Below are 23,782 nucleotides of genomic sequence, written 5' to 3'. Positions count from 1 at the left end.
GCAGGAACAGATGGGCTGAGGACGGCGGGGTACTGGGAATGAGGGAGCAAAGGGAGGGAAAGAAGAGAGAAAGAGAGAGAGCATCGACAGTCAGGGACCACCATCATTGCTGCCCACACCAGACTGCACTTACCACCAGCCGCCTGCCTGCCCCCATCCCACCAAATTCATTTTCAGTGCAGTGATTCTCTGCTGTAATGAATCTGCAATTTGCACACATATGTAGTGCCTAACATGGTACTACTTTGGGATCTGTTTAACCCCGATGGAAACATTTACAAACAAGTGACCACAAAGAGTCATCAATCTGCACATTAACCTCTTACTTGTCTCTGGGAGGAGGGTAAAGGGGGGATTATGCTATTCTCTATTATAGGGTTTGGAGAAGACCAAAGAAAGTGGAAAAAAGAGGAAAGGGAAATAGCCTCTTTCAAAGCAGAGTATAGGAGAAATTAGCCAAATCCTAACAGAACAACTTTATAATTGCTTCAATTATTGTCTGCTGTCTCCTTTATGACTGGAAAAAAAAGACATGGAGCGAGAGATTCGAGACCTGTGAAAGACAGAATGACTCATCATAAGCTCCCTGAGTTGGAAATCTAAAGAGTCACTGCGTTGAAACATCTGGAAAGACATCTGTCTAAAGAAATGACTGATTGGCTTCCTACGTTTCCTGAAAGGAGCAATGGAAGCCAAAGCTGCTGTATTTATTTCCATGGAGCTGTGTCACTGTATTTGTGTGTATTTACATGCATCAGGCATTTAGCATAGCTCCAGCAGTTACGGGACACTCCATCTTCTCAGCTTGTGCAACTCGGTATGTGTCTCGTGCCACCGTACTAGGGAGCCCTGGGTGGCTTCACTTATTCATGCCATGTGTATACTTTAGCCAAACAAGGCCTAAGGACACTCCGGGGTGGTACAGAGGAAGGAGGGGCGAGGAAGCTAAAGGCGAGGTAGTGTGGTCTTATGGTTGAAGCCCGTGATTTAGAGGCTGTTGATACCGGGCAGACAGCCCAGGCTCAGTCACTGACTCACCGCGGATGACGCTGCATAAGTCACTGCACTTAAAATGTCCTCATGTGTTTAGATCTGTTCAAGTGGAAATCAGGCACACTCGCACAGCTGGGAATGGCTACTGGATCTGATTTTCTTGTTTCTCTCCTGCTTTTCCCTGAAGCTTTCATAAACAGATGGCAGAGGCTCATTAAGCTGTTGTCAGAACTATTAATGACATTGTGAACACTTTCCGAGGTCTGTATGCCTTAAGGCGTGCGATTGCCAAAGCAGGGTCGTTAAAGAAGGTGTGAGAGTAACGCAATGCTGCTGTGTGCTGCAAGGTGAGGGATGGATGCCATGAAAGAAAAGTACACACATGGTTGGACGACTGTTAACAGTGAACTGACATTAATGATTTCATGTTTGCAGTGGAGGGGAGAAAAATGGAATAACGTCATGTGATTTCAGCACCGTAGGAGTGCGCTGAATGATTTGACTGTGCAGTGCATACTGTATGTATGAGCTGTATCTGCTTTGATTCTGGGGTAGAGGGCTTATACCACTGTTAAATCAACTAAGTAATTGCTTCTGGCATTTCATTCAGATAATAGCTTTGTGTTGCCTTTTGTTTTAAAAAGTGTGAACTGTTGAAATCCAAACAAATAAGTAGGGCTACTTCACCAGAACTGCATCTTTAGCAGGTGGATGACTGTTTCTGTGACTTTCTAAGACCAATTATCTGACGTCATGATGGTCATACTTTTACTAGCTACATTTATTATGGTTATATGAGTAAGACAGAAAGGGAGCAGTATTTTTCAAAAAGGCAATATCTTTTAGGCTGAAACAGAGATATAATCTAAAAATGTGCACTGCTATATCTGTACTGGGATTTTTGATGTGGTCTGATAGCGCATTATTCAATCTACATGAAGCACTGACAGTCTAATTGTGATGGCTTTGTGAAGTGACGTTAGAGCCCTCCTGAAATCTCCTTTCTCTCTTGGTCACAATGATACTAAAATGCTGATTTTAGGCAGGTGAAATGTTTATCGTATTCACCCTCATAGTATTCCATCTTAGCATCTCAGTAGGTTGGGTTGCCAAATGCTGCCCCTTTGTCTTTTGTCTTGTCTCCCTCCCCTCGCTCCCAATCGGTTGTGGCAGATGTCTGCTCCTCACTTAGCCTGGTTCTGCTGCAGATTTCTTCCTGTTAAAAGGGAGTTTTTCCTTTCCACTTTTGCCAAGTGCTTGCCCATAAGAAGTCATCTGATTGTTGGTTTTTTGTATTTTTGTAGGGCCTTTACCTTGCAAAATAAAACACCTTGAAGCAACTGTTTTTGTGATTTGGCGCTAGTGAATTGTCAAACCTGCACACGTCTCCAAATTATGCACAAAGTGTCCTTTGTTGTGCTCTGTCTAACGAGTGCGTCCGTCACTAGCAACTCAACACATATGGATGCCTGTAAACGATCCTTTTATGTCACATTCAAATTCATGCAGAACATTTTTCAGCACGCAGGGCTAATGGTCTAGTCATTGTGAGACACTTAGTGAATAGACCAGGGGTAGCCAACTCCAGGCCTCGAGAGCTGGTGTCCTGCAGGTTTTAGATGTGTCCTTAATCCATCACAGCTGATTTAAATGGCTAAATTACCTCCTTAAACATTTCTTGAAGTTATCCAGAGGCCTGGTAATGAACTAATCATTTGATTCAGGTGTGTTGACCCAGGGCTATATCTAAAACCTGCAGGACACCAGCTCTCGAGGCCTGGAGTTGGCCACCCCTGGAATAGACTCTCATAAGATGTGTGAATATAATCAAAGTGTTTGTCAGAGAGAAATGAGTGATTTTTAGGACACCCGAGCCTAATATTAGCTGGCATAATCTTAGCTAATGATAACAAACTGCTGTTGTTAAGTCGGCTGTCCAGAGTCGGGAGGGCCACATGTGTAATCGGCTAACAATAAGTAATTGCGACAATATTGGCAATAAATTACCTCCATGGCACTTAAACCCCTACGACTACTCCCTCTTTGGCCGGTCTCCAGCCACAAACATAAAACACAATTAGGCAGAATGGTGACGTCCATATCAGCCGCTGTATACAAGACAGTGGGTCAACATGACAGGTTCTACAAACGTACACCCTTTTTAATGGTTGAATTCTGAGTTTGTTAGAAGATGTAATTACACACTTATTAATGTATATTTATGAGCACAGTATCCTATTCTTATGTTAAATAACTCCAAAAACAACTGACTGCACCTTTAACTCCAAGAAAATGATCTTTTACTTGAACCAACCAGATCTAAAGCAAGCAAACACGTTTCTCACCACAAACAAAACACAGTTGCCGTATGACTGCAAAACTACACCGGAAACATTGTTTTCACTCCAAATAGTCAGACTGCCTCTTGGAAAATGGGAAAAATTAATAATAATATTGTACTACATAAGTCAAATACGTGTTTGTGTTGTTTTTTTAAAATGAATTTTATAATGAAATGGCTGCAATCAGCTGCCCACACAACATTCGATCCATATATACACAGTAGTGTTACCTTATGAGCATTTGTTTATGTTTCTTTTAAAAACCTTTACATTTTTATGTGTAAATCAATTCCTTTTTCATTTTGTATTACTTGGTCATCTTCTTTCTACACCCCACTAGACAATTTGCATAATAATCACCTCGACTCCTTTCCAATTTCAGGTTACAGGTTAGTAAAAATCCACCTCGCAATTTATTGCTTTTGTCCTCCTTTTCCTTCCCATGAGCTTTGTTTTGTTCCATCTGAGAAAAGCATTTGATACACAATACTCCTTTTCACAAACTCTTGTTTGCTAGAAAGTTTAGGAAATATGCCCAGTTGACATTCATTAAGAATCTTGGGCAGAAGGCGTGGGAACGTCGTCAACATTACCTCAGTGTCAACTTTCTTTTTAGAACTATTTTTATACCAACTAGACATCTAGAATGAAGGGTCAGCCAGTGGTTATTCCTACAAAGTGAAAATTAATACTAAAGGGAACACTGACATGCGTACCAAATTTCAATAAAAAATAATAAAGCCTATTTTTATAGCATTTAGCAAAACCAGCATTACAAAGAGCTTCCCAGAAACACAGAATAAAAGACAACCTAGAAGGAAATTATAAAAACAATTTACATATCAATTAAAACATGCCATGCAAGACGCACTATCAAACTAAGAATAAGCTACACTGTGATTTCACTGTAATTAATACCTTAACATTAACATAAAAATCTATAATTTAACATAATAAGAGGGAGTCAGGCACGGAATGAAAAACCCCCCCACAAAAATCTGTTTTAAAATTTGATATAATTTGTTGTATGAATGAGTCTTTAGCAGTGATTTTTAAAGAAGACACTGATGAAGTAAGCCGGCCTTCCTCAGACACAACTGAGGAGTCCTAACAGGAAAAGCTCGATTGCCTTTTAAGTTTGAGGTGGGAATAGTTAACAGGTTTCTGCCTTCAGATCAGAGGTTGTGTAATGGTTAGTACAAGAACTGCAGTTTGAGTATAAAATCTGGGCCAGACAATGAATGGCTTTATAAGTAATAAGTAAAATATTTAAATCCTTTCTAAAAGTAATGGGCAGCCAGTATAGAGTCATTAAGACTGAAGTAATATCTTAACTTTTCTTGGCTCTTGTAAGAAGTCTGGCTCCTGCAAATCTGAAGTCTGTTTAATGTCTTCTGATTGATATTTATTGAAAGACCATTACAATAATCTAACCAAGAAGCAATAAAAGCATGAATGATAGTGTTATAGTGTTATTAAACACTATCATTCATGTTATTATGTGTTATGTGTTATTAAAAATCGGTATTGATCATGTTTTTGAGATATTCCTCAGGTGGGAGTTGCAGGACTGGCTGAACTTGTTTATATGTTTGTCAAAGTTGAGATTAGAATCAGATAATACTGATAATCACATGGCTGCCACTCTCTGAGCCTGGTCTGTCAGAGGTTTTTTCCTATTAGAAGTGAGTTTTTCCTTCCCACTGTCACCAAAGTGCTTGTTCATAAGGTCATCTGATTGTTGGGGTTTTCTCTGCACTATTATAGGGTCTTTACCTCCCAATCTAAAGCACCTTGAGATTAATTTTTGTTTAAATGCACACACATGCATTTCTTAATATGAAGTTAGAAAGATCTATTCATAAAGACCACAAAAGATGGACTTAGCTTGCATGAAAAGTCTGAAAAGTGAAGCCTGCACAGAGGTGCTTTTAAACTGCATTCTTTTTAACAACCACTAGGGGGCGATACCCTTGATTGCAATAGGACCGAAATCAGTGGAAAAACAGTCCTGGACTTGACCTCTGTTGGCACTTTCATAATGAGTTTATAGGCTCAGCAACTAATCTGGGATCATACTGAATGAAAACTTATTTTTAAAGTTTCAGGCAGGAAGGCTTTCTGGGGTGATGCTCATTGGATAATGACTTGTGACTGACAAGTTGGTAGCTAATGAGTGTGTGATTTCACAGTCAGAAATGGCGAAAATGCTCACTTCACAGCTTGAGATACCAATGGGTGATGTCATTCTAGCTATGTCCATCTTTTATATTGTCTGTGAGTCCATCCAAAAAAGCTGTATTAGCTGTAGAGGTGCTGTAGCTGTACTGATGCCCATGGAAATCCAGTTACCATGGAGGTAATTCAAATTTCTAATTAAGAGACATTTAAAAATGACACCAGCAACACAAGAGATGGAAATGGACAGATTCCAGTGTTTTGTTTTATTCTTTTTTTCACTGCTTTTTGGAAAAGGAGCTGAACCACTTCTTCGCACGCTTTGAGGTGAAGGGACCAGAGGCAGCAGCAGCAAAAACATCGGACAGCAGCAGCAGCCCAAGCCTCATAGTGCAGGAATATGAGGTGAGGCGCACACTGAGGGCAGTGAACCCCAGGAAGGCCGCCGGACCAGATGGGGTAACCACAAGGGTCCTAAAAGAGTGTGGAGACCAGCTGGCTGGGGCCTTCACTAAGATCTTCAACACTTCACTGTCCCAGTCCTGCATCCCACCGTGCCTAAAGTCAGCCACAATTGTCCCACTGCCAAAGCGTACTAACATTAGCAGCCTCAACGACTACCGACCAGTTGCTCTAACACCTGTTATAATGAAGTGCTTCGAGAAACTGGTCCGACGTCACATCATGTCCTGCCTGCCACCCACACTCGACCCACTCCAGTTCGCATACAGAGCTAACAGATCAACTGAAGATGCCATTGCTACAACGCTCCACACCACCATCTCTCACCTGGAAGTGCAGGGCCGTTACGCCAGGCTGCTCTTTGTTGACTTTAGCTCTGCTTTCAATACGATACTCCCGGACAGACTAATAGTTAAACTGCTGGAAATTGGACTTCCTTCTACCACCTGCCGCTGGATCAGAGACTTCCTCTCAGACCGTGTACAGAGAGTTAGAGTGGGGCCTCATCTTTCCTCAGCCCTCAGCCTCAACACCGGCTCTCCACAAGGCTGTGTACTGAGTCCCCTACTGTACACTCTGTACACACATGACTGTGTTAGTACCCACCCAGACAACACAGTCATCAAGTTTGCAGATGATACCACCGTGGTGGGGCTCATCTCTGGGGGAGATGAGACGGCGTACAGAGCTGAAGTTCAGAGGCTGTCAGACTGGTGTGTAGATAACAACCTGGACCTCAATACCACCAAGACAAAAGAACTGGTAGTTGACTTCAGAAGGAGGAAGTCTGAGCTGCAGCCTGTCAGCATCAACAGGGAGTGCGTGGAAAGGGTCTCCAGTTTCAAGTTTCTGGGTGTGCACATAGACACAGACCTCCAATGGAGCTCTAACACCTCTGCGGTCTTAAAGAAGGCCCAACAGCGTCTCCACTTTCTGAGAATCCTCAGAAAAATGGTTCTCCAGCTGCACCGCAGCACACAGAAAGGCACTCCAGAGGGTCATCAATATGGCCCAAAAAATCATTGGACATCCTCTTCCCTCCCTGAAGGACCTGTACAGCACTCGCTGTCTCAAGAGGGCACGCAGCATCCTACGGGACTGTACACACCCAGGACACCGGGTGTTTAAGCTGCTGCCGTCTGGCAGGAGGTTCAGGCTGCTGAGGTCCCGAACAAACAGACTCAAGGAAAGCTTTTACAATAGGGCAATAGCCCTGATCAATGCAAATAGCTGACCTGATTGGCTACCTCCCTGGACTTTTTTAGGGGGGAGGTAACAATGTTTAAAACAATAACAATAATAATATTTATATTTATAACAAGGTATAATAATAATTAATGTGCAATAATAACAGTGTGCAATACACATACACTTATTCTTCTTTTTTTATTTACTAAGTTAATATACTGTGTTGTGTTGTTTGTGTTGCGTTGTGATGTGTCATATCGTGTCGTGTTGTGTTATATGTAGTGCCGACGTAGGACAGTTTTCTAATTTCATTGTACTACTGTACTATGTATGACTGTGCAATGACAATAAAGAGTTATCTTATCTTATCTTATCTTATCTTAAAAGACATTATGTTCTGTTCAAGTTCAAGATTATTATTCAGTGCAATAATAAAAATTATATTTGTGCTTTCATCTTTGCAGATGAACCCTGCTGACCCTGCAGTTAAATGTTGGCCACCTCCAACAACACTCAGAGACAACTTTAGGTGGACTTATGAACTGTTAGGTGTGAAGTGGCGGTTTTGACTGCCTAGAATGGAAACACTAACAAAATACACAAGTGGAGTCCTGTCGTTACTCCGTTTGTGGACGCACACGATCACGATGCTGAGCTATGAGACAAACAACGCAATAACAGACGGACTGAGAGAACAGAGTAAACTTTCAGCATTTCTTCAGTTTAGGGAGAAACAGCAGAGGCGGCAATGAGAGTCATGTTGTTGATGCTTATGTGGTCACACGCAAACCTAACCATCATCCCCTGGGATATCCTTAAAAGAGGTTCAGATGCTGAGCGCAGAAGATTTCCCCCACTGACCCTGCAGAAATGAAAGGGCGTAGCAGGTGGTATCACATCAGGAAATTATCACGCACTTTGCATGTGGATGTTTCACTTAGATCAGCATTCTGAATATGTGATCCGAATGGGCCAAATCCAAGCAAAGAGAGAGTCAGAGTTCAAATGTAATGTAAAACAATAAAGGTTGATTGTGAGTAATATGGAGAGGAAAAACTGCAAGACAAAAACATTTTATATAGGTGTCAGATTTTTGTTCTCATGCATGTATATGTGCCTCGGCTCTGAGCCTGTGCCTCACTATGTCAGCTAAGAACTGTGGTCTGTCTAACTGTGATTCTCTGGGTCTATCTCTCCGAGCAGATGTACTCTTTTCTGCTCCACAGCTGCATCCCACATGTTTTCACGCAGCTTGACAATGCACGTATATTCTCTTCTGCTCGGAGCTCTAATGTTAGTGGTGATACTGGTGGTGGTGGTGCTGGTGGTGGAAGATTCCTACTATTCTTATGGCCCTGATCTGCCCTTACACTCCAACCAGAGTTCAGCAAGTAGCGCTCCGGCCCCGCTTTGGTCCTGAAAAATCTCCAGTTCTGTAATGTAAAGAATGTAGAGGGTAGGGGGTCAGAACTGGCAGGGTCTGCCACAGCTTCATAGCACACTGAGTCATTTCCATAATTGCCCACAATCAAACCAACCCCTCTTGGATTCCACCCGCTCCAGATTCCTGTAGATAAGCTGTGCCGCGGCTTTGGTGAGTGCTGGAGACCCCCAAGTAAGAACAGGTGCCGCTAATGTAACTGATTTCAGGTTTTCCCAATGTTTCCCCGGTAATTGCTTTGGGTTGAACATTCCCTTTTGGATTGCTATCATGTGACTTTCCTGAAGAGCGGAATGAAAGAGGGTTTGTCCAACATTTGGTATTATCAGGAGACTTTAGCCAAATTAAGATGCCTTACTGTAAGTACGACTGTACAGCAACAAATCACTGGGCATCAGGTCGTTAGTGATTGATTCGCATTGTAGCCAATTTTCCACCGCCTACAAGAAAAGTACTGCAGAGCAAAGCCTTTAGACCATAAACGAAGTCAAACAACCCATGACACAGTATGCAATGTGACGTTTCTCTAATGCTACAGTCTCTTAAGAGATATCAGTCGCTGGCACAGTAAAGTCATTCAAGAACAGAGGCGAGTCATTTTTGACATGACTGTTCATTAACTAAAATACGGTGAGAATCTGTATATGAGGGGGGAAAAACACACAGAAAAGTAGTATAAAAAGGCACAGGCTGATTGTTTTTAACAAGTTTAAAAGAGCATATGCAAGTCTTTATGTACGTAATGTAGCTAGTAATTACATTACTAATTAAAATAGTCACTAGCTAGTTTACCCATTCTTAAAAGCCCGTGTTAGCCTTCCCCAGAACCGTGCAGGTACAGTTTTAGTAAATGTACCTTAGGTACACCAAACTATATCAGAAGAATAATGCTTACTTGACGTACAACTGTAAAGGTTTTTCATCTTTACGAACAACGACCGCCGTCTTAGGGAGGGAATTCAGGATAAGTTTAATAGTCTATTACATTTTCTCTCTCGCTATTATCAAAATAAGTCATTACACTGACGTGATAAGTACAGGAGAGCAGTGAATAATAAGCAACAGTCGTTTTAATCGCCTCTACCGTCGAATGAGCGTTCGGTACTTTACCCCCCCCACCCTTCACCCTCCCACCGCCTCCTGTCTCCGTCCGCCGCTCTGCCAGGTAACCGTTTACCTCGACGTGGACGCGACTGTGGCCACACGCGCGCTCCCGCGAAGTCATACGTCACCGTGCTCGCTCCTCTTCTCGCGCGCTGGTTAAAAAGAAGGAGGAAAGAGCACGGGAAAACATGTGAGCGCTCTGAGGACTTTAGTGAGAGGCAACTTTTATTTTTCTTATATGTTTTTTTTTTTGACCTGTGCATGTCCAAACTGCCGTGCTGTGCTCAAAAAGGAATTACATCTGAAAGGAACGTCACGGCTTTAATTTTTTAATTTTTTCCACTTCCACTGTTTTGCGGGTTTTGGCTTTTTTGTGCTCATCAGGATAAACTGTGTTATTATTTTTGCTTTTATATTGTTATTATTATATTATTTTAATTTTCGGAGTTATACTGTATAACGAGAAGGGAAAAGTAGGGCTAATTTATTTTAAACACCTGTTTTCATACTAACGAATCACATTTAGAACACCTGCGTGTACAAATTTGACTTTTGTTTTCTTCTTGCGTGGAGAAATATATACATATATAAATATAGTGCACTCCAGGTCAACATCTCTCGCGCTCTCTTTTTTTTTTAAAAAAGGGACGCGTTTTATTATATTTTCTATTATTATTATTAATATTATTGCAAGCGTATTTTATTATCTTTTGAGACTATGAAGCATTTGCAATTTGTGCTTGTGCTGGCCATCGCGGTCAACGTGTGGGAATGTGGGGACGCAAAGTTTGGCGAGAGAGGAGAAATGAGCCCCAGGAGAAGAAGATGTTACGACGGAAGCTTGCCTAAGCGGCTGAAGAAAAGGGAGCGAAAACTGTTGCTTGACGGCAGCAGCGGAGGAGAAGTTTGCCACAGGCTGTATCCTCGCGTATCCTGCTGCCCCACCAGGAGAGCCGCCTATCAGATCCTGCACCGCAGGGATCCCAGGGTAAGTTAAAGTCCGTCCGCACACGCTGCATTTTCGTCTAATGAAAGGACTGCCTTTTTTTATTTCTAAGGCACCTGAGGACATGCATTTACAACCTTTGTGCATTGTCATTCTGCTTCTTACTGCCGACAGCTGAATTTGAGGATGGTAAGAGGAAGTTGCCTTGGGCTATCCTGCCAAGAAGAAGTCCTAATTTTTATGTTGCTGTGGGAAAGCTATTGTAGCCTTAGTGGTAGGCGACCTTTAAATAGCTTCAGATGAAATCCCCATTCATAAAACTGTAAGCATATGCGTGTGCGTGGCTTAATTTTATTTATTTATTTCCCCTCTTTTCAGCATCGCTGTAGCATTTATACAATCTTCGGAGAACAACTTAATCTGCTTCTATTGGAGGCAGCCTATCGTTTCCGTTGTAGTCCTTAAAAGTGAACAAAAATCCTGCTTTCAGCAATAAAATGTTTACCAGCTTCGCACAATACGGTTAGACTCTAATTCAGTGTGTCCAATCCGCTTCGTTGTTACCATGGCAATCACTCGCCCGATTTACGTTACTTCTACGCCGGCCACAGTGAGCTCCAACCGCCGGCTGAGAGAGACAGAAAGAGGCGCTAGGTAACTAACTGTTGAACCATTTACCCGACAAGGTAGGAGTTCGGCTGTACCTTTTTTTTTTTTTTAAAATTCAGCCGTCGACCTTTTTACTGGAACTGGGAGCTGATAAGGATTTTTCCCCTCTTGCCGGCTGTTTGGCAGCCGTTGGTTCTCAGTGGTTTTCAGAGTTAACGTTCAGACGTTTATTTGTCTAACGTCTTTTAAGTGTCTCGCGCTTTTACGTTCCACTCTTGACCGTTATGGCGCCAACCGAGGTAATAATGTAAGTGTTAAAATGTAATGCAGCGCAAAGCTCAGAGGGGTGTGTGTGTTAATTAAACCGCTCTTCGGAAATGCTGGAAGGAGAAAAAAAAACAGCGAGTGTATGCGGCCAAACTTGTAGCAGATTCCTTTGGATCCTCACCGGGCCATTCTCATGTAAACCACCCCTCGAATCATTCAGTGGCTGGGTGGTATCTCACTTTGTGTTGCGACAAAAAGCCATATTGCATCATTTAATTTGCTCAAGTCATGCAAATAAGAAGGGGGGGTCGAAACTGAATAGGACGAACTCGACTTCTCCTCCTCCCCACTACACTGCCCACACACGGAGCCCTTTCTGATTATGGCAAAAGAATAACAACAACACCATTGTGTTTGTTGGTTTCACTAATGGGAGAAGCTGGAGAACATCATTCTCCCCCCAGTCATGAGCCCCTGTCCAAGTGTTACTGCCTTTGAGAGGGTGCGTGTCTTTCACTATATCCCCCTGCCAACAAACTTACACCTATTCCCTGAGGACAAGTGTTTTGTTAAAGCTTAGTGTTGCCTACCTCAGTGCTTGTCTCCCTTCTCCTATCCCAGTCTCCCTGATTGTGTGAGGACTGTCCAGATTTTTTCTCTCTCTTTTTTCTATTCCAGCTGAATCGTATTTTACATTTTCATTTTTTATGTGTTAATGTGTTTCTTCTGTGAATTTCTGCTGTTGAGTCATGCAGATGCGATCATAGAAGGAGCAGCTGTTCTCCCACACGAGGCTGAGCTTTGCAGGTGTGAAGGGAATTTTAATAAATAAAAAAAATGCAATGTAAAAATCTGAAATGACAGGGGAGTTGAGTTACTCATGATTTTATTTTATTTTATTATCCCGATGTAGTTCCACTTTTTTTCTCCGATTGTGACTCTGCTCTTGATCTCTGTGAAAGTGTGACAGCTGAGCCTCCTCGTTGCTGTTTTCTCCCTGCTTTTTTGAGGCGTGTACTCACCAAGATTGAGCGAGAGACAACAAACAAAGGTTCACTTGTTCTGGTTTGGATGATGGCAACATTGGAGCCCATCCCAGTAACATATGGACACAGGGCATGGTTGAGAGCACACAAATGCTACTCTCTGTGGACCTTGTGCCAGCCTATGGCACGCAGAATCAATGGGCAATTTAGAGCAGGAGAGCAGGCATGCCCACAACACTACATGGCATGAGTGTAGAGGATACCGAGACAGAGGAACACACTGTACATACAGCGCGGAGCTCCCTTTCGGAAAGGGGTTAGATAAATTGCAGAACAAAGATACCATTCAGTATGATTCTGTCTTTGTTTAGTCCGTTACATTGCCTTCTATGAATTGCGATTTCCTATTTGCATGTCTGAAAGTATTTCACCTGTTGGGCAAAATCAGCTCTGTACAACTTCCGAAGAGAAAATCTGTTCTGCAGCTTCAACTCGCTCTGCAACTAGAGTAAAGTGTAAGGTGTCCATATGTTAGCCTTGGGTCCCCTGGTCTAATTGACTTCGACAGACTGCTAATTTGTTGATACCAGAGAGGGAATGATGTGCCTGTCTATCTCTAAATTGGTGTTTACACATGGACCTCACACAGAGCAAAGCACTACCAGCCTGCTGCCTGCAAACAGCACTTGACCTAAAACAGATTACATTGTGTTTTATTATAGCTAATTTGTTATGTAAATAATCCTGCTAATTTCTTTTGGATGAAGTCTATGTATACCTTTGCGTAATGACCCCAAGTCAGGCTTTGAGGCGCTTATTTGGTTTCATTCATTTTATGCTTCGAAATTTGTCAGGCGTGGGTATCGTAATTTGATTTTAAGTGTTTGTGAACTTGGTAAGTAGGCAGAGAATGAGAGGATCTTTTTGTTTATTTCTGTATACAGAAAGGGAGGTCGGACTGTAGGCTTGACAAGTCTGTACAAAAGGAGACTGAATAAAAAAAATGTTGCAATTGTATAGAAAATTTAAACATGTTGAGTATTTCAGCAAAAGACAAAAACAACTTTTAGATCTTTGTTAGAATTCACTTTTATGAATGGGATCATGCAATCTCCAGTGGGAGAACAAGGAGGTAAGTGACATCACTAGTTGCTGCTGAAAATGTGGAGTTGGGTAATGCAGATGCGATTCTGGAGATGTTGCAGACTTCAAACTGACAGAAATAAAAACTAAAACTAGATAAAAACTACCCAAACATATCCACTGTAGAACATTAACAGAGTCCATGGCATTAACATAAACTTTTCATGTATGTAGTGAACAAATTATATGTCATATATATCTTATAACTATCTTTAAATCGTGTGAGTACTTGCTTTACATGTATCACATTGGCTAATTTCATGTAGTTAAATGGGAGTATAATGTTAGACATCATATATAGATATTTACTGAGCTGATATATACAAGCCTAACACTGAAATAAATATACAAAAGTATATAAAAGTCCAGTTTAAAGGGTAATTTGAACTCAGTGAGATCATTTGAAAGCATCTTGCGTAGTTTTTCTAAATTCTCAGTGTCGTCATATTCAGGAATTTATAACAAAGATTTGAAAATGAATCTCACAATCTAAACTCTCCCTTCTTCATAGTGTAATATTTATCATGCTGCTATCACCAAATGTCCAGCTAATCCTAAACTACATGCTGGCTTGCGTGGTGAGTGTGAAGTGAGAGGTAAAAGCAAACAGCCAGCCGTTCTAATCAGGCGTATGCCCTTGTTGCGTGTGGTCTCCAGATTTTCTCCACCAACAATACAGAATGTGGACGTCTCCTGGAGGAGATCAAGTGTGCTCGCTGCTCCCCCAATGCCCAGGTGTTGTTCCACTCCTTGGACATGGATAAGATGCCACACAGGGAGCCAGACCTGCCACGGCTCTGCCAGAACTTCTGCCGCGAGTTCTACTACACCTGCAGGGGGCACATACCAGGTAATTACACAGATAATAATGGCCATTATTATAACTTTAATGTTGCCCGTGTGGTTACCTGGTGGTATCCAAGTAAACATACACAGTGGAAAAGATTAAGTAAAAGTAAGCATTTGCTATATTTGTTCATTTGTAATTCTCATAAATTCAAAATGATGCGAACATGTTGATTTTGATTTATTTAAAAAAAAAAAAAAAAAAAATCGAACCCGGCCACACGTCTCATTGAGACTCAGCTTGCACATGCATGTGCAGCTGGAAGATTTTTGGACTTATGCAAGAAGTGGTGCGTCAATAGTCTGGTCTGTGGATATTTATTTATGCAGCTCTTACCTCATCTGACCTCACCCCGATTTGCTGTTGCTTGTCTCACCCGTTTTGCTTGCTTTCTGCCTCGTTTCTTAATGCATCAGTAAAATCACTTGCCACACTCTGGCTGTATGGACCCAGCACCTGATTAGTGTGCAGGCTGGCCTAGCACATTTGAGTAATCAAATGTGGAGAGTGATTTTTGTGCTTCTTATGACACAGTATCGAGTCTAACTGTGTTTATGTCATCAGGTGCCGATATTGTTGTTCTCACGTCTCTGTTAGGTCTGTTGGGATCATGCAGGGTTATTTTAATCAGCAGAAATTTGCAATAAATTAACTTTCTGAAGCCCTTGAAGGTAGTAACAATATGCAGACTTGAGACAGTTCGTGACATGTGAATGGAAAATATTAGATATGCAAAGGTGGGTGTGAAAACAAATTTCATGAATGCACTGACAAAATCCAGCCGGCCTGACCTGTGTTCCAGAAAACTTGACTGACTGGAGCAAAGTGAACTATTTTATAACCTGTTCCTGGATACAACTTGCTAGACTGAACTGCTGGAGTTGAATCTGTATTTGGGATGCATATGCACCCTAGCTGTGGTCTAGACATGACTGCTGGGCGCTCTGCCTTCCTCAGACATAAACTGTCACCTAAAAAACTCTCTCATGCTCTGCCATTAAACTGTTTTCATTTGGGTAGTAGGTTAACATGATTTGTAAACATAGCTGAAGTGTTGCTGTACTGGCCTCTGTCGTTCCTGACTATTAGATGGCAGAAACACTAAAAAAACAAAAAGCCATTGATGCAACGGTTTCCTCTATGTGTAATGTACTGTTAAATGGGACACCTCTATCACTAAAGCATTTGCTCCCCAGAAGATCACAGGTACCTTCAGAGTACATACCACACAAGATCAAACACTTCTTGACTGTCTCTTCTCCTGCAACCAAGTCTTCTTCCAGTCTCGGTCGCCACAAACTGATTAGATCTGCTAAGATTTGCAAACAGAGAACAGTTTCAAACACACTTGTCTGCAATCCACCCGCATGATACGCTGCAGCTCAAATGAAATATCAAACACATACATTCCATCGGAGTCCTTGCTCATCTGCATTTAATGGCCTACCGTAGCATCGTGTACAACACTTCAACTACAACTGAGGTTGGCGAGACGGACTCTACAGAGCAAAGGCAAAGAAGAAGTCTGGCACTGTCTGGAGTTACATTATTTGCTTATGAACTGATAGACATATGGGCTCAGAGAGTCAAACCAGAAAACCTCAAGAGAAGAATCCAGACACGACTCCCACCCCCTCCCCCCACTGTAGGCTCCTCCCTGTACACCCCCCATCAGCCCCCACAGATCAGCATATGTGGTGACGAATGACACATTTATTTTTCTACAAAGGTTGTGTGTATGTAAAACTGCTGAAGTGCATCAAGATGTCAAGTACTTTGGGTGGGCCACCCAGGTTGCCTTGGAAGATAACCAGATGGAAGTATAACTTTAGCAGTGGGGAGCCAGGAATATGGACAGAGTTCTGTCTCTCACTCTGTGTGTCTTTGCCTTCGCTCCCTTGTTCTCTCACTTCTTTTCTCCTTCGGTTTGTTTCCTGCCTTTTTTTAATGTTAACTCTTTTACAGTATCTTTTGTTAGTGCACACCCTGCAATGAAGGTAGAAGACATTGTCAAGCATACAAGGAGATATTGACGATTCGTGAAAATCATCTCCAAACTACAGACAGATTAATTTGATTGAATGATGTACAATATGAGCAATGCTTTTCTTAGGCATTTACCATAAATGGTAACAATTAAGTTGGAATTTTTAAATGTGCAATGCATTTTTTTTTTAGATATTGTACCTGAATATTGTAATGGGAGGCAGCAAAAGTGAACATAACCACCAACCTTGCCTGTCAGTGTCACCTGTTTTGCCAATACAAAACCACCAGTCACAGGTTTTAAATTGAAACAGTAGCCTTTACAGCACCCATAACTGTCGTTCTGCACCCATGAAACTTCCTACCAGCCCTTGATTAGCCCATGTACCCCTTTTCTCCATAAAGATATTTACTGCCTTGACTCTCACTTCTGCCTGGGGGCCTCCCACCTTCTCCATACTTCTCTTATGTCCTCCTCCACTCATCCCTGCACCCTCCATTCGATGTCCCCAACCAGCATGGTTAAGATAACTGCAGACACTAGAGTGTGGGTGGTATAGTCAGAGCTGTGTGTGTGTTTCTATGTGTGTTTGATCTTCATGTTATGTTTAGATGTTTGAGGGGATATCCTATCACCTCCAGTATTTGGTGCGGTCAACCCTTGCGGTGTGGGGCAAAGGGAGGAGATGAAAGGAGGGACAGGGAGAGTCCTGTTTGTGTTTTTATCACTGCTGTATTTGCTTTCCTCTGTCCTCTGAGGGATTGACTAAAGGAAACAATATTGGTAAGATTGTTTTTAGGTCGCTAAGGGCCCCGAAGACCCACTGCGCACTTTGCTTATTGCCGGGAATAATGTTGTGACTGCGCTGGCTGGAGGGGCAGCTCTGTGTGACTGCTGTGTTTATGCAGATTACCCTCTCCTCTGGCACTAAGTCGTTTTAGGTAAACTAGCAGGCCAAAGGGAAATAAGGAATGATGTGATGTCAGTTTTACCTTGAACTCATGGGCAGAATTTATGGAAATACAATCAGTCAGCATTTCGGAACATCATGTCTTTGTTTGGCAATTCAAGTGATGAAAAGCTCTCACCCTGAAAACAATTTTGTTTATTCACAGTCACATGCCATATTAAACAGGTGGACTTTTTCATTTCACAGTCTATGCCCATGTGCAGCTCTGTAATGCAAAACAGCCAGACCTTTTTGAAGAGTAAAACAAGTAATTTGATTGGTTTTTTTTGTTTTGTTTTGTTTTGTTTTTCTTTTATCAAAGAACATTTTAGGATACCTGTGACTGGCAAGAATAATGAAGGAATAACATTTTTAACTCCAGCTAAGTGAATGAACACAGTTTGAAAATTGGAAACTGCCATCCAGCATCTCTAGATTTGGATGAACCGTTTAATGTGTTGATTTTGAGAAATAATAATGGGAAAAGTTGTAAAAATTTAGTTTTAGAAGAGTTTTGTAGTTTGGTAACTTTTTTGAGATTTGTTTTCAAATTATTTTTTTCTGTATCTATAGTTTTGCAGAATATACTAAGGGGGTATATGTGTGATTCATGAAATTAATTTGGTTCCCATAATTCACTGCGATGGAGACATATTGTTTCTGGTATAGAGTCAGATGGTTTTGGCAAGGGTTTACCTAGTTAATAATTCTAGTAATCATATATTTGGCTTTCTTTGTGTCTCACATTTTTCTAAATGATTGAACTCCTTGTGGAGCTTTGTGGAGTCTTCGTTGGGATGCAGTGGGGGTTTTTTTCTTTTTCTTTTTTTCCCTAGAAATAGCTTTCTTAAGACCACTTCTGTGTATGTCACAACCTAGTCAACCATCAAATGATCTATGAATCAGTTGAAGAATTATATTTTTAGTGCCAAACAGACAAAATTATAGTCCTCATCATGCCAGTTCTTGTACTAGGTTTATTTCAGATTTTTTTCATGTACAGCGGCTGAGATGTGTACTTCCTCAGCAAACTTGATGAATCTTGCTGCCACTTGCAGTGTGTTGCTGTTCATTTCCAATAAGCTTCCATTTAGTGTACACCGACAGCGCACTCTGGGTTTAACTATCTAAAGCAGTTATAATTACAGGATTGCAACCTCATTATTGCATGGTGTTGAAGCAACTGAATAGAAAGACAGTCTCTTCTACTAGGACTAAGGCATGAGCATTATTTCATGAATAAAAATAATGACAAGGTAAACTAAAATTTAGAATGCAGTCATTCTTCTCTCCGGAAGAGGTATAGTTCACTGTAGAGCCCTTTCTAATCTGTGATCCATTTGGTTTGGCCCAGTTTGCTTTCACTTGTTCTTTTCAACTCAGTCTAGCCAGGATTTGGTTTGGCTCGTCAAGTAGAACTCCAACTCTCCCTGACACACTAGCACATCACATCATTTCTCATCACATCTCTCTTCTTCTGCCTCCACTTACAATCTCATCTTCTCTTGCACAATAGCCACAATACATTATAGGCAAACCAAAGCAAGCAGGCCAGACGAGCCAAGTATAAGAAGCCATGCAGTATCTAGTGAGTGCATGACTCCATATCTCGGTATCTGTTGTGTTTTCTAGAACTGTTCCAAGCCGATGTGGATGAGTTCTGCCAATACTATGGGAGGAGAGATGCCAGTTTGTGTTTTCCAGATTTTCAACGAAAGCAATCACATCGTCAGGATTCTAACTACTTGGGAGATGAGAAAATAGAAGAAATCAGCAGGTATGTAGTCTGACTCTTACAGTGTTTTACTGCATTGATTGCGTGATACTATGGAAGATCTAAAGTAATTTTTAAAATAAGTTTTGACAGTGTCATGTGTTCTAACAAAATTAGCTTCTTGGGTTTCTTCTATACCTATGAGAAGCAGGCATAGCTTTGTAACATGTTTTGGGTTCACTGGTCCATTTTGACATGGTCCATACTTTCAAACTGACATGCCATGCAATTTCTCCTGTAATCCTAAAGTTTGTCCAGACTGCTTTTGCTCAGCTTTGCTAACATAATGAAAATGCTTATCCTGCGTCATTCTGCTTTCCTCCCTCACTGCAAAGGTCTGTACATCACAGAGAGCTTTGCCCTTTTGTCCATGGGGGATGCCTTTCATCTCAGTTTTCCCTAGGGCAGAAAGGCCAGAGACTAGGCACCTGAACAGCAGCAACCAACTTTCCGTCAAATAACTTCCGACACTTATTGAGTGAAGGGCTTAAATTGTCTCTTCTGTCTCATATCCTCTGAGAAGTGTAAGCATATAAATGACAGTGAACAGGCTCCGTTACTTTAAAAGGGTGTGAGAAAGAGCCAGAATTAAATCAGCTGAGCTACTGAGATACTACACATATGTTGTCACTGGGTGTTGTGGATGGTTATGGACTGATTTTCGTCATAGCATTGAGGTTGAACTTACTGGGTTTTCTTCTTTCAAAGAGCCAGATCTGACACACACAATTATTGCCCAGAAAAACTGATGTTTTGAATAAAGGTGGGCAATGGCACTTTTCTTATAATATTTTATTGTTCTGAGTGTCATGAATTGCAGATAGAGTGCCCATGTGCAGATGCCTGGAGGCAGGCAGGTTAAACAGAAAATATATCTTTATTAGGTGGACGTGATGTTCAATAATCAAATAATGAAGTCTACGAACCGAGAAACACAAATACAGGGAAACACACTAGGAGAGTAAACAGGTAATAAAATGGAATAAAGTCAAACCAGGAGTAAACACTCAACCTATAATCAGAGAACTAAGAACATAAACTCGCAAAGAAACCAAATAAAATGTCTAAGAACAAAGAGTACAAAGCTTTAAAAAAAAAAAAAAACAGAACTCCAAGACCCAGGATCATAACAGTCAATAAAACTTGACAGTGCAGCATGTAAATGGATTTAGTAGTTATGAGCTAGGACACCTTTCAAATACCTACAGCAATAATTGTTTTTAGTCATTGTGCAGGTCATGTATACTATTGCAGAATATATTGTATTATTCTTTTAGTTTATATATGGAAAAACCTCAACATTTGAAGCCTACGGCGTAAAGCTATGGAGGTTTCACTGCTTTCAGGTATGTTTGTCTCAGTAGAGGTAAGGGTGACTGCAGATCTGTTCAGTGCGATCACCTTTGGCCTGTGATCAGACATTTATAGAGGATAATGATTATGAAAATGATGTGGATCAGTGAACCATAGCTCTTGGTGGTCTTTGCAGTTCTTTTAGATGATGTTCTGATAAAACGACGAGATATCTTTTTGTGAGAAAAATGTTCCTGTAGAGTCAATGCCAAGATTCACTGAACTTGTTGAGGTGGCAGGTGGTTGGCAGATATCTTATAAAGACTCTGGTAAGTTTTGGGGGTTATTTTGTTTTTCTCTTCCATCTGTACTGCTGCCTGAAAGTCTTGCTGTTCTGTCTTATTGCTGGATTCACTGACATAGTCATTCTCTGTTCCTGTTCATATCTGGCATTAAAATGTGTCTTAGATGATCTGTTCATTGGTGAATAAATCTAAGTATAGAGATAGTATAGTACAGTAGAGTATTGAATGAACCCAGGAAGCATTCACATTGAGTCAGTCAGTCCATTATCTCTGGTGGTCTGCGCAGCAAATGGCATCAGTTCTTTTAGCAGTACTCTAGTGATTTGCCTCTCCCCAGTGAAAAACAGCACATTTGGCACAGTGAATTGAGTTGTTTACCTGCAGCTATCATTAACCATTTTTTTTTAATAATACTGTTGTGCAAGGAAAAATAAAACACTTTATAGTGTTTGACCTTGCTTAGCCATGGTTCAGCTCATGTACTCAAAACCGATCAGTCAGGGTGGCGGTTCTGGATTGGAATCAGAGATAATTGTTGGTAACAAGTAAGTTCCAGTAGTCTAGTAGTCCGCTTGCTCTCTGGTTGCAAGCAGAATTGAGTTTGCAAACTTGAGCCCATGCAGGATTCCAACATTTGGCCTTAGGAAGCGGAAATAATGTAGAGTACTTGTTTGTTTGCCTGTAGAGTGGGAGAGTGAGATCCGGTCACAAGTGGTCACTCGATACGTATGCTAATGCCAAGTGTGAACTGACGCACTTAGCACAGTCCGTTTATGATCGGATCACCCAAGACGCATGTTGATGGCAAATATGAACAGGGCCCTTGACATTTTGTATCTTCCTTGTTACCCAGGAAACACAAACACAACTGCTACTGTGCCCAGGAGGTGTTGAGTGGTCTAAGGCAGCCGGTGGCTGTGGTGCACTGTGGAGATGGTTCCCAGCGGCTCTTTGTCCTTGAGAGGGAGGGAATTGTCAGGATACTCAACCATAACCTCGAGCTAATTAAGGAGCCTTTCTTGGACATCCACAAGATAGTGCAGAGCGGCTTGAAGGTAGGACCAACTTTGCCTCATACTGTTACCTGTGAATTATAGAGGTAATATGTTGAACTAGATAATCATAGTTGTAAAGAACAAAGGGAAAAGAAAGAAAGAAACATGGCTGAGAGTACATAAAATAGTTTCTGCTACATTTCTAGAGTAAGGAAGTAATACAACACATGTCTTCCCAACACAAATGTTTTCACCTGTGTAATGGAATGTCTCCAGCCAAGGTAAATCCCTTGGCAGTCTTGCTTGCATACTATTAGTATTAAATTATATGATTAGACCAAACAAGCAGTCATTCTTTAATTGTGGTTGTGCATTACGCTAATACCTGCTAATTAAATGTACATACTGCACACATTAAGCAAAATGATCATTTTCTGCTACCTCTCACAAGAATGGTTAATGCCTTTCTTAATCTCTCCCATATTGTTCCTTTAAGGGTTCCAATATTATAGGGACTTATTTATATGACTACCACACGTGATAATGGGAATGACAGTTAAGTTTAAATTGTAACCTTGTTTATGCTTGTAATTCAGTTAAACAAATAACTTCATATTAGAGGTCTGTGAAATCTTTTCGCCTCATCCTGCACTTTTAGTGTAGTCATGGGGGTGTTATTAATACAAATAAGACCTGTAGACCTGAAAAGGTGGATCTATCCGCACCTGTGTAACATTTAACTTGTCTGTCTGACCATCTCTCCTGCCAGAAGAGGGAGGATGGCAGGGTAAACATATGTTCTACTTTTGTTTGGCTATCTGCCCTATGTGGGAAAAGTAAACATAGCCAAAGCAATAAAAAAAAGGTGCACAGGAATTTTATTGTTTATGTCTTTTGAACATGATACACTCTTTTGGAAATAGTTAGGCCTGCTGTGTCCTTGAGTTGATGTATTCTCAAAAGTATGTGTGCCGTGCTACGCTGCTAGTTCTTGAAATGTCTTCTTTTTTTTAAAAAAATTCTCTATGGATATATCATTTCCAAAGACACTTAATCTTCTTGAGATTTATTTTTATATCCATAGACCTTGGGTAATCACAGATTTTGAATTTGGTAATTGTTCAGAAATTGTTTAGATTGCATGAGGAGATGTGGTAGCTTAGATGTCTGTGGGGGGCACACTCCCAGACAGGAAGTTTATCCATCACGCATGCCTCTCGCTCCTCCACTGACAAGGTCCTCTGCTTACAAGGAGTCAAACGGAGCAGAGCATTTGAATATTAAGCTGCACCCTTTGGGATGCTCACCCCACTCTTCTCAGCTCTCTTATCTTAATTTAGTCCAAACTAGTTGTGGATAAAGTCACTATTATGACAATTAGATGTGGCTCAATCCCCTGCAAGCCCCAGGAGTCCTATTCTGAACTGTTGGCTGCCATAATGGTGCAGTCCACTCCAAGGGAGGGCTAAGGTATTTACTGGCAGCATCAACAGGATGGAGCTGCCTTTATACATAAAGAGGAACCCATGCTCTCAAGAGACAAGGCAGATAACGGGTTAATCATCAACCTCATGCACATGCTTTGATTGTAATGTTCTATGTTTCCTCTTACTCTTCTGTCCCCCTCCTTCCATGGATCCCTCGGTGCCAATTTAGCTGAACTGCACAAAAACAATACTACACTCTGGTGTGGGCTTCTACATGGCTGTGGGTGTTCTCAGAAATTCAGTTTGCTTTTAAAGTCATACAGTCCATTTATATATTCATGTTACAAACTTTCAGTTGATTATGTAACTCAGCGGGATCTTGTCTGCAGAAATCTGTAATTGTTAAAATAATTTAAGCCCTATTTTGGGCTTGTTGTTTAGAAAGAAACAATATAGCATGTCTGTTGATGTTGGGGTTTTTTGGCAGGGTTTGGGGGGTGTTTCTTTAAATCTATTCCAAATCATTCAGGTTAAAGAGAATAGGGA

At 41.2% G+C, this 23,782-nt stretch overlaps 1 protein-coding gene and 1 long non-coding RNA gene across 6 annotated transcripts in view; one reads left to right on the top strand and one right to left on the bottom strand.

Moving 5' to 3' along the window:
• Window positions 1–8,248: 8,248 nt before the first annotated feature.
• LOC120440663 lies at window positions 8,249–9,709 on the bottom strand. Of its 2 annotated transcripts, none has more exons than XR_005613421.1 (4): window positions 9,500–9,709; window positions 8,963–9,058; window positions 8,702–8,885; window positions 8,249–8,596 (listed from the first exon to the last, which is right to left on the bottom strand). It is a non-coding gene; the product is annotated as an uncharacterized LOC120440663 (long non-coding RNA). The 2 variants fall into 2 exon arrangements; XR_005613422.1 differs by having other exon boundaries at window positions 9,509–9,709.
• A 176-nt stretch (window positions 9,710–9,885) lies between these two features.
• Window positions 9,886–23,782, top strand: part of LOC116330016 (hedgehog interacting protein) — a 36,821-nt gene continuing 22,924 nt past the window's right edge. Inside the window, exons 1-5 of one of the 4 annotated variants that reach the window (XM_039613607.1) lie at window positions 11,273–11,308; window positions 12,278–12,337; window positions 14,317–14,509; window positions 19,075–19,219; window positions 21,668–21,869. In XM_039613607.1, the coding sequence (XP_039469541.1) occupies window positions 14,416–14,509; window positions 19,075–19,219; window positions 21,668–21,869 (441 nt within the window). In that variant the 5' untranslated portion in view covers window positions 11,273–11,308; window positions 12,278–12,337; window positions 14,317–14,415. Of the gene's footprint in view, window positions 10,697–10,835; window positions 11,309–11,391; window positions 12,338–14,316; window positions 14,510–19,074; window positions 19,220–21,667; window positions 21,870–23,782 lie in introns of those variants that run through there. The other 3 variants (XM_031752176.2, XM_031752177.2, XM_031752179.2) reach the window with 3 other exon arrangements.

This window comes from Oreochromis aureus, linkage group 6 (assembly GCF_013358895.1).
Source record: "Oreochromis aureus strain Israel breed Guangdong linkage group 6, ZZ_aureus, whole genome shotgun sequence".
Classification (NCBI taxonomy): domain Eukaryota; kingdom Metazoa; phylum Chordata; class Actinopteri; order Cichliformes; family Cichlidae; genus Oreochromis; species Oreochromis aureus.
The sequence above is the reverse complement of the archived record's forward strand: the minus strand, read 5'-3'. Positions and strand labels throughout refer to the sequence as shown.